The sequence below is a fragment of the Lactuca saligna genome, chromosome 2 (genome assembly GCF_052625555.1).
Source record: "Lactuca saligna cultivar CGN05327 chromosome 2, ASM5262555v1, whole genome shotgun sequence".
Classification (NCBI taxonomy): domain Eukaryota; kingdom Viridiplantae; phylum Streptophyta; class Magnoliopsida; order Asterales; family Asteraceae; genus Lactuca; species Lactuca saligna.
In genome coordinates, this window is record NC_136418.1 from 128,806,964 (window position 1) to 128,818,592 (window position 11,629).

Sequence of the window (11,629 nt, forward strand, 5' to 3'; positions counted from 1 at the left end):
TCGTCATCTGTAGTAATATCGAAACCATAAAAGTCAGGTGACATTCTAACTCTGCTGGAACATCTAAGAGGTAAAGACTCGTTAATTGGTTCAACCGGAATTTCTTCCTCATGTTGAGCCATAGAATTTTCAGAGGTTTCTTCATCGTTTGACTCTTGAATTTCTTCAAGATCAGTTGTACTCCCACTGTCCTCTTTGCATATGAGTTCTCTCTTGCGAAAGACTCCCCTTCATGCTATAAAAACCACGTTGGCACTAGGTCTATAAAACAAATATCCAAAGGACTTATCTCCTACTTTGAGGTTCAAGCTTGTCGTAGGTCTCTCGTCTAACAAAAGCTTCACAACCCCAAATCTTGATATGTGCCAACGAGGGAACCTTCCCTGTCCACATCCCGTGAGGTATTTTTGACAACCTTCTTTGTTGGGACAAGATTAAGAATGTGGGCGGTAGTCTTTACGACATACCCCTAGAATGAGATCGGAAGTGAAGCTCGACTCATCATGGAACGAACCATGTCTAACAGGGTTCGACTACACCTTTCAGCCACACCATTAAGTTGTGGTGTCCTAGGAGATGTCAATTATGAAACTATTCCACACTCCTTGATGTAGTCATGGAATTCAATACTAAGATACTCACCACCTCTATCGGATCTGAGCATCTTGATCTTCCTGCCCAATTGATTCTCGACTTCTTCTTTGAACTCTTTGAACTTTTCAAAGGTTTCCGACTTATACTTGATTAAGTAGGTATAACCATATCTACTATAATCATCAGTAAAAGTCACATAAAATCAATTTGCATCCCTTGTGGTGGATCTGAAGGGACCACACGCATCTGTGTGTATGAGATCTAAAAATCCTTCACCTCTTTCACAAGAACCAATGAAAGGTGATTTTGTTATCTTTCTAAGTAAACAAGATTCGCATGTATCATCCGACCTTAAGTCAGACGATTCCAACACTCCATCCTTTTGGAGTTGGGCGATGCGTTTTTTGTTGACATGTCCAAGACGACAATGCCACTAGCATGCTTTGTCTAAACCATTAGACGAATCAATTTGTAAAACCATATTACCTAAGTTGTCTACGACCATCACAGTTTCATACACGCCATCACAAGGTAAAGCTTCAAAATAAAATACACCATGTTTAAAAGCAAAAACAGATATATTCTCATTATTGAAAGAATATCTAAAACCTTGTTTATATAAAGCATGAAATGAAATGATGTTTCATGTCATCTATGATGAGTAGCAATAACTATTCAAATCCAAACATAACCCAATACTAAGCACTAAGTTATAAACTCCAATCTTGGTAACAGGTGACGATCGCTTATTACCCATGATCAAGTTCATTCTCCCATGCTCCACATCCTCACTTTTTCTTAGCCCCTACAAATCAGAACAAATATGAAAACCACATCCTATATTAAGGACCCAAGAATGAGAATATAATGAGTTTTTAGATGAGATAGTGTAAATACCTACCGAGGTTGGCTTCACCTTGCCATCCTTTATGTCTTTCAAGTACTTAGGGCAACTTCGTTTCCAATGCTCTTTCTCGTGGCAGTAAAAGAAAGTAGCCCCTTTAGGATCAGAGGGGGAGGGGGGGGGGGGTAGGAGGACCTTTCCTCTTCTCCCCTTTTCCTTGCCCAATGGGCAAGACAGGAGTAGCAGCAGGGGTGGAGGCAACACCTTTTCCCTTCTTCTTGCTTCAACAATTCGCAGGAGGTTCTGAAGTTGAGCCAATGTAGTCTCTTGGTTGTTCAGATGATAAGTTAGGATAAACTGATCATAACAACTGGGCAATGAGTGAAAGACTATATCAATAGCCAATTCCTCATCAAAGTTCACATTTAGCCTTACTAAGTGCTCCACGTATCGTTGCATTCTTTGCACGTGGCTATTGACGGACTCTCCATCTTTCATCTTGCTAGTGATGAGGGACTTTACTACCTCATACTTCTCTTGACGAGGTCGTTTATGGTAATTTTCCATCAAGTCCTTGTTCATCTCTTATGTCCAGTAATCCTCATAGAACCTTTGAAGCTCACGAGTCATTGTAATCACCATGATGCATGACACTTTGGTTGCATCATTGTAGTGCTTCCTATACACAGCTAGTTCTGCGAAAGTAGTTATGGTTTCATCAATCTCGAGAAGTTCCTTTTCAAGCACGTACTCTTTGTCCTCCAAATGTAGAGTCATTTTGATGTTACACATCCAATCATTATAATTGGTGGCATCAAAAGTAACCCTCGAGCAGATGTTCAAAAGCGAGAAGTTGTTGTTGTTGGAGCAGGAACAAGAAGCATCGTCAGGAGTTGACATCTGAAAGAGAAAAAAGACAAGTTTTAGCTTAGATAAGAGCCATGTCCACAATTCAAAAAATAGACTGAAAGTGCAAATTTGTGTAAACCACATGGACTAAAACTATAACTTTCTATTAAATTAAATTAAAGTATAAAAGAATAAAACTAATAAGAACTCTGGGTAAAATAGCAATTTTAGATTAATTTGTAAAAAAATGAAAACATAAGGACCATTCATGCAACAAACTTAAACCATAGGGACTATAATCATAAAAAATAGGAACCTGTGATTTTTTTATAAAGTACGGAGACCATATATATCATTTCGTCAATCTTTCTTTGCAAGTCATTAAACAAGAAATCATGAGCGAGGTTTAAGCTTGTCGTCTGAAGTCGTATAGTTGGCGCTTTTTTTCTCCCACTCATATATATAATAACTAAATGATGATCAAACCTTATTTTATAATTCATCTTCTATCTCCTCCGAATTTCCCTCTTCTTTCACATTTCAGTTTTCATCAAAAATTTGAGATCTGATCGCTTTGATCGTGATTTGAAAGAACTCATCAATGGCGGGTGTGTCAACCCTTCTCAAATACAAGTTAACAGTTTTGGGCGATGAATCCGTCGGCAAAACCAGCATTATTATCAGATTTACTTATGACAAATTCGACAGCACCTATCAGGTACAGTTCAGCCAGATTCATGCTATGTTTTGTGGTAATCATATGTGGATATTATTTAGACATGTGGTTCGGTTGGAATTTTGTTATTGGATCAGGGTGTACTTGTTTAGAGTTGAGGTTAGATTGATAAAAACTGTGTACACAAAATATTGCAAGAACAATGGCCATAAACAAAGAACCTTGAATCTTAGTTTATATTATAAGTTATTTCTCATTTTTTAATTATGAGAAGAGTTGAATAAACATGTTGATAGTTTGATTATGGTTCCTGTACCAAATTATTAGCTTATGGATCATGGGTCAGGTTAGATCGTTAGCATATCTGAGCATTGAATATATGCACCACTTACTAGTGATGAGCATCAAAGCATGTGTTCTTATTACTAAAAGGTTAACTAAAGGTCATACATGAGCCCTTATATATAATTTTTAATTTTAGTCATGGATGAGTTCATGAGAGACTTACAATAATATGATATGTTACGGGGTTTACTTTTTTCCTATATAATATGTGTTAATTGGAGAGGTTAACTAACTTATTGTTGCAATATTGGATATTTAGATGAATAATTTCATGATTTTATATCACTAATGTTATTTAAGTGTAATAGGGTTAATTTGTTGATCAATGTTACTTTGACAATTATTGAACAAATTGGTATGGTGTGGATTGCACATTTGTTTAATTTTGTCTTTGTTGAAAGTATAATGCTATTTAGGGGTGAAGCCCCTAAACCGATGGGGGTCCGGGGGCAGCGCCACTGGGAGCGGGGTCCAATGGCTGGGATCGAGCTGCTAGGCCCGCGCGAATTATATATATATATATATATATATTATGTTACTATATTAAAATTGCATTAGAAATCCGGATTTTTGATAAATGTACCCGGTTTTGTGATCCATATTCTAGACCCGGATTTAAGGTTGTTTATGATCGTTTGTGGATAGTTTTAGGACATAAAAGTTTCTTGTGTCAGTTTTAAGACAGGAAGTTTTCTGTTATATGATCATATCTGAATCTGTGGTTGGTACACTTCTTCTTCATAACATCAAAACATTCTCTCTTCTGTTTTCTCTCAATTCTGAGTCTTATCCGATTAAAGATTGGTAGTACCACCCAGATACTTTAATCTGAAAGTGAAAACCACAATTCTCAGAATTTCCAAATTTTTCTATACCCCAATTCTAATATTTCAAGCATGCAGGTTATGCAGATTAATCTAGAATAATTCTAAAGTTTGTTTCTCTAAATTAAGGTGTTTAATACTGCAACCTACAATTGTCATTGATTTCTTGTCGAAAACAATGCACCTTGAAGATTTTGGAGTTCGGTTACAACTTTGGTATGTTCTTAATTGCTAGTTGTTTCTATTAACTCGCTCCCTTATCATTTGTGTATTTAGTAATGTGGATGTGTAATGGGAGTTTGTGAGTTTCGTCAACAAGTATATGAAAATAACATTTACATTGAATACATTATTTCATTACATCTAAACACATTTCAGGGATACTGGTGGGCAAGAGAGATTTAGGAATCTAATTCCAAGTTATATTGCAGATTCATCATATGTAGTTATTGTGTATGATGTTACCAGTAAGTGGTAGCACCTACCTCAACAAGTATTACATGTTATTTTAATGATTAACGTCACACTATCTCCAATTTATGATTGGGAAATGGACACATATAGTCATTTTTTGGGGGCAAATTTCAAATTTTAGACATAAAAAATCGTATTTCCACATATAGACATGGATTCCGCAGAGCATCCTCCAAATGCTCCGTAGAATCAACTTAATCTCCAAGGAATCGATGTGACAAACTTTTTTTTTTTTTTTTTTTTTTTTTTTTTTCTGAAGAACGAATCCACAGAGCTACCTCCGAGGAACCGCATAATTGTTCTTCAGATTTTTTTTTGTCACATCAATTCTTCGGAGATTAAATCGATTATGCGAAGCAAAAGTTCATTCCTAGGAGGTAGCTCCGCGGAATTGTTCTTCACACACACACACACACACACACACACACATATATATATATATATATATATATATATATATATTGCACCGCATCGATTTCTTGGAGATTAAGTCGATTATGCGGAGCCCTCGGAAGGTGCTCTAAAGAATCCATGTTTGTATCTGAAAATACGATTTTTTATGTATAAAATTTAGAATTTGCCCCGACAGAATGACTATTTGTAGCATAATCCCTTTATGATTTTAAAGTTACCCTAATTTGTTGCATTTCAGATCGAAAGTCATATTTGAACATTTCAATATGGATAGAGGAAGTACGTACAAAGCGAGGAAATGATGCGGTTATAGTCCTTGTTGGGAACAAAACCGACCTTGTTGACAAAAGGTGTGTCATTACTTTTTAATCAGTTTAAATTTATCCATTTAAGATGGCATTTTATTTCTTTATTTATTTATTTGTTCTTTACCAATTTTGGTGGTCAAACAGGCAATTATCAATAGAAGAAGGAGACAATCAAGCTCGTAAATTCGGGTGTATGTTTGTAGAAACCAGTGCAAAAGATGGATTCAACGTTAGGGTAAACATTTGTAAAATACTGTCACGTATGAAATATTCCAAATTAAGTAATTATGCTAAATATTTGGGATTTCTTACTTTATTAGTTTTAACTTAATAGAGTTATTGTTAGAAAAGTCTTAATTTTTTTTCCTACATAATGAAAAGTCTCAACTTTTATTATGAATTTCGATTATCTAATTTTACACCATAATTTGTTATTTAATTTCAGTCAAAAATAAATAAGGCATTTTCTATTAATTTTGGAAAAATATTAGATAATCAAGAGTTTCTATTCAAAAAATAAAAATTATGATTTTTTTCATAAACTATGACAAAATAATAAGACTTTTCTAATAGGTGGAAGAATCAAAATATGTTACACAATCTTTTTATATTATTATTATTATCTTTTTGAAACGACAAATAATTATATATTTTTCTCATTTTCTAAGGATTGAACCCAAGACCTCCTAATTAGTTTTTAGTTTAAATCTCAATGTTAGCCAAGTGGGCTAGCCCCAACTTATACACAATCTTTTATTCATCTTTAATTCTCCAATGAGGCTGTCTTAATTACAAGAATCATTCATTCATTGATTCTCTAGGTTAATATTGGTTATCTTTTCCAATCTTAGCATGTCTTCTTCAGGATTATATCAAATGTGCGACAATATAAGAAACCCCATGATAATCAGAGTCCTAACTTAAGTAATCAACAACCATCACCACAAGAATCTCAACATACACCACCAAATCGATCTCAAGAACAGGATATTCATCCTCAACACCCGCCACTTGCAGTACCCACACCTCAAGCGAGTAGCTAATGTGAGTCATTAGAGGATATTGTGAAGAATCTCGTGATCACACAACAACAATACATACAGGATACCCAGGCGAGTTTAAAGAATCTCGAGAAAGCTATTGAGCAATTAGTTGCATTGGTTGGAAAGTTGGAAGCTAAAGAGTGGTTTCCAAGCCAAACTAAGGTCAATCTAACGTAAAATAATCCACAAACAAGAAAGAGTCATGAAGTCTAGACAAAGATAATAAACAAAGACGATGCTCAATAGGCAACCCTGGGCTTTGAATTTATCTTTAATTTACTGTTTTTGAAGTTTTGTTATCTCAGACAAGTTTATTAAAATAATTATGTTTGGTTTGCAAGGTTATTAAATTCATTACGTAAAGGAGGGTGATTTTGCAGAAAATGTAAGTCAAAACGCGAAGTCCACGATCTCTCAATAAATGCCAAGTGGAATCGAAGACAAAATTGATGAAATTTTGAAAAAAAAAAAACAAAATTTGGCATGGCCGTGTCAAATTTAAGATGGCCGTGCTAATATGATGCTAAAAAAATAGGTTTTCGAGAAGGATAAGGTGTGATCGTGTCACATCAAGAATAGCGTTCTATTTTATTTTGAGAAATCATTCCATTTTTATGCATATATATGATCGACTGTGTCTAAAAATTTAATGCCTTGCAATAAATTGGATTAACCGTCTCCAACTGTGGTGATTATGTAAAACTGTGTAATTTTGGCATGACTGTGTCAACTAATATTTGGATGTGTCATCTACTAACTTTCGAAGTTTAAAAAATTGAAACATTTTGAAACTACCATGTTGAAAATAAAAAAAATGTTAAAAAACATTTTTTTAGTACTTATCTCTCTCTAAAACCTAACTATTTTCCGGAGTCACCCTCTCCACATGAACTAAGGCACACCACCTCCCTACTTCACAGATTGATCATGTTGATAGCAAAATTTTAAGATAAGATAGTGGTCCAACAATTGCCAAAGTCAATTAGTGTGAAAAGTACAAATTTGTTTTAAATGTCGCTAAATCTTTTTTAGTTTTACAAGTGTTCATAGATACCATAAGCAATGCTTGGTATGTATTTTATTCGATTGGCGATTTGATATGTAGTTTATTTTAGGGCACTTTCATTATTTGAATTCCCCACTCATTTTCACTTTGGCCGACTATTCGCAAAGTAGACATAGTTTGGCCTTTCATACCACTGCCACCATGAGGCGTACATGTGTATCTTTTCCAAGATAGGAACCGAGTAGTAGCACAATATGAGGTCTATACTATGGTTTTAAAGATGCATATTTGACATCCCTTAAGCTGCAATACACCAAACAACCCATATATATATATATATATATATATATATATATATATATATATATATATATATATATATATATATATATATATATATATATATATATATATATATATATAGCCTTTTCTTAACATCAATGAAGATGGTTAATCTTAAGCTTGGAGTGGTGTCATTCATTTCATGCATTATGTTGATGTCAAATAATCTTTACTTTCATGCATTATTTTCATTTTTTCTTGTTTTTATTTTACTATTTTTTAGTTTTTTGAAGGGTAGGTTCAAGTTTTAAAGTTTAAGGATCATAAAAGTTTTGAATAATAAGATAATAAGATTCATAACATTTTTTAATTATAATATTTTTAGATCATAAGACTTACGAATCATAAACAATTTGAATAAAGATATATTTAAGTCAAATCATTGTCAACGAAATAATGTTTTTTTTTTTTTTTTTTTTTTTTTTTTTTCATAAAGAGTTTGGTTCATAAATCTTTTTGGTTTGTAAGATTTTTGATGATATCATTTTGATTCATAGTATCTTGGACAATATTATTGTGGATCATAACATTTTGGATGCTAACATATTCAACCCATTCAAGTTTTATGTCTCATAGAAAATTTTGTATCATTACATTTTCTAAATCATAGAACTATATAACATAATAAATGAGGACATGGCTTATCAACAGTGTGTAGAATTAAGCCGATTGTTTTGCAAAAGATACGATTCACGATAATAATATTTTTGAATCATATCAATTATTGGTCATAACAAATTAAGGTTTAGACAATGTTCTAAATAGTTCGTTATGACTCCAAGGCTTGTACCTGCCGCCAAGTTTTACCAATGCCGCCTTAAGTCATATATGAATATAAAAATGAATAGTAGTAGAAAATACATATACAAATATTAATTATATACAAAATTGTCATCTTAAGTCACGCATTACAGACGACGTGGCTCGCCAAAGCTTGAAAAAGCTTGAAGCTTGACATTGCCGCCAAAGTCACGTCTTACGTTATTTAGAACCTTGGGTTTAGATGATACCGTTTTGGACATGTTTTGATGTTTAATTTTTAGTACATTTACATCCATTATGCTTTAAACAATTTGAAATTATGGGTTTGACTTTGAAGTAACGTGGTGGGTTTGAAAATGTTTTAAAATTAATACTTAAAACTTCTGTTGTATTTTCTGTTAAAAATGTGTTAAATTAAATAATTTTTTAGGGTAAAAAATCATGATGTTACATTGTTTTTGTAAAAAAAAACTAAAAAAACCCTAAAAGGAGCTCAGCCCCATTATCGACCATTATTTTATGTTACACTATCTATAAAAGAGAGCAAACAAGATCAAATATATCAAACAAAAACATAATTCATAGTAAACAAAGAGAGAGAATGCCTTTAATCATTGAGATATTACAGATTGATTCTAAGCTTCATGTTCACCAAGATCAAGAGAAGAACATGAACCAATCTTTGTAACCAATGAGTTAATAGGATCCAATGTTTGTAACCTCCGAGTTATGAGAGTCACCAAGACAAAATTTGAAGGTTTCACTCGTTGTGATCTGTGAAGGAAGAGAAGGTGGCCATTGTCTTGTTGAAGATGTTTTTGGATTTTAGAGGGGATTCGGTGTAACACTGAGAGCGTCTATGAGAATAGATGTGCCACGTCACCTAGATTCACTTCATCCCATTACAACAGAGATAGGCTATCCCGAAAAGAGATATGTGCCTAGAAGAACACATTTTGGCACAGTTCTCTCCTATCTGGCCTCATTAACAGGATGCAACATATCTATTTGTGTGAGCATCATCATTAGTAAGAGAGAAGTTGGTGTTGAAGAAAGGATGTAAAGTCAGCATCAACTAGCTCTAGTTTGAGGATACTGCATTGAAGGAATGATACACTGATCCTTTTCAAATGAACAAATCAGTTAAGATCACTATCGACAGAGAAGAACATGTATAGGCAACATTAATAGAATAATGTACAATGTATACTTCTTTGGTAAAATAAAAGCAAAAAAAAAAATCGAAACACAAAATCAAAATAAACTAAAACAGTAACAACTTAGAAATTTTAAAGTAGCAAAGCATAAACAAAACTGAAAAGATAAAGTAGCATTGTCTAAACAAGTAAAATCAAACCATATAAATGTTGTTGTACCTGAGAGCAATAAGCACAATTTTGTTCTTAGAGTAAAAAACCATTCCTCCATGGAAATCAAAGAAAACCTTATAACCAGAGTCACAAAGGCCATGTTTGATAGTTGCTGACTGAGAAAGTGCTTACTGGGAAATGTCTGTCTGACTAATAAATTCTGACTGAGTAAGAAACCATGTTGTTTGATTGTATATCTGACTGAATGTGCTGGCTGATGTAAAATGACTATTTTACCCTGATGCTCTAATAATAATAATAATAATAATAATAATAATAATAATAATAATAATAATAATAATAATAATAAAACAATAATTGATTATAAAAGTTCAAGGTCCAACTAGTAATTTCCAGAAATTAGTTATGCAAGACAATTTAAAGTTGTGGTAGATTTGGGAAAGATGGGTATCTTGAAGGACCAAAGTTCCCTAATTTTGATTTTGAGTTGTCTTCTTCCCCTGATCTTGCTGAGCATCGATGCAGGCTCTGTTTTTTTTTTTTTTTTTTTTTTTTTTTTTTTTTTTTTGTGCCTCTGTTCGTGTTTCTTTTCTCCTTTCCATGGATTAAATTGATGGCTGTGGGGAAGGAGGATGAGGGTGGTGCTGGTTGAGGGGCAATGGTGGAATGGATTTCATTCAGATTCAGTTAGCAAGTTTTTTGTTGGTTTGAACGACTCAGATATTGTTGACCCAGTCAGATGCAAAGCTTAGGCATATCAAACACATGGAGCTGACCGAGTCAAACATTTTTGTCTGATGTGACCTAGTCAGATCCAAATCAAACAGGGCCAAATTTGACTGATGGAGATAATATTGCTTGTTAGACCCTTGACATAGAATACATTCTTCAGCTTGAACACCCTGCACTCAAAAGTTCCAAAGCCCATGCCAGCTTCTTCATTGTTGTCGCTAAAAACCACCATAGGACCATTTTTCTTCACAAAATATGTTAAGAGGGACTTGAGACCGGTCATGTGTCTAGAACACCTACTGTCTAGGAACCAAGTATGAAACATCCCAAAAATATGATCCAAAAATTTCATTTTTAATTTAAATAAATCAGTATTCCAAAAACATTATCCATACAACTCAAACGAAAATAAGTATCTCAATATAAAAAAAAATTAGAGTGATATCTCAAAAGCGGAATCCATGTCGTGTGTGCGATTGATGTGTATTTTTAATGCACTAGTTTTTTATTTATAATTCCTAGTTTATCGCATCTAAACCACACCTTACTGGCAGTGAACCCGATCGAGTATAGTATAGCTTTGATAAGCAAGGGTGTCGAACACAAGGGGAACGGTAATGAATTAATTTAGAATGTTTGATTATAGGTTACACAAAATACACGAAAACAGTAAAGAAAGGTTTTTATGGAATTAAATCTCAAACAAACGAATAAATAGAAAATCTTGATAAACTGAGCGAAGACAAATCTCTTTAGGTACTTTGGTTTAGACAAATTACATCTTAAAATCATAGATAATTGCACACACAAATTTATTTATTCATGTTCACCGATTTCTAAAATGATTAGGTTCATGTTCACTATTACTAACCCTTTTAGCAAACAAGTCAATTCAAACAATAACCAATTGATTAAACTAACAAGTTTCCTAGTGGTTAGTTCGTATCAAACAAGACTTGTAATATTAGTCAATTAAATTTGTAAATTCAATCAACTTATATGTGGTTTTTCATCACACATGCTCACAAATTAACTTACTTATTTTTCTAGTTAACCCTAGGTTCATGTTCACTAATACTAGGCAT

The 11,629-nt window shown here is 33.3% G+C and overlaps 1 protein-coding gene across 1 annotated transcript; it reads left to right on the forward strand.

Moving 5' to 3' along the window:
- The first annotated feature begins 2,888 nt into the window (after positions 1–2,888).
- Positions 2,889–6,371, forward strand: LOC145030075 (ras-related protein RABH1e-like). The gene is made up of 6 exons (XM_078978503.1): positions 2,889–3,010; positions 4,262–4,348; positions 4,511–4,599; positions 5,259–5,370; positions 5,473–5,563; positions 6,180–6,371. The coding sequence occupies exons 1-6, from the start codon at positions 2,889–2,891 to the stop codon at positions 6,369–6,371; spliced, it is 693 nt and encodes a 230-aa protein (XP_078834629.1).
- Positions 6,372–11,629: the final 5,258 nt, after the last annotated feature.

Bases quoted from the DNA above. Each gene is read 5' to 3' on its own strand.
- LOC145030075 (XM_078978503.1), top strand. From the start codon at position 2,889: ATGGCGGGTGTGTCAACCCTTCTCAAATACAAGTTAACAGTTTTGGGC. The intron at 3,011-4,261 runs GTTCAGCCAGAT...CTCTAAATTAAG, and splicing joins GACAGCACCTATCAGGTACA to GTGTTTAATACTGCAACCTA. The intron at 4,600-5,258 runs GTAAGTGGTAGC...GTTGCATTTCAG, and splicing joins TATTGTGTATGATGTTACCA to ATCGAAAGTCATATTTGAAC.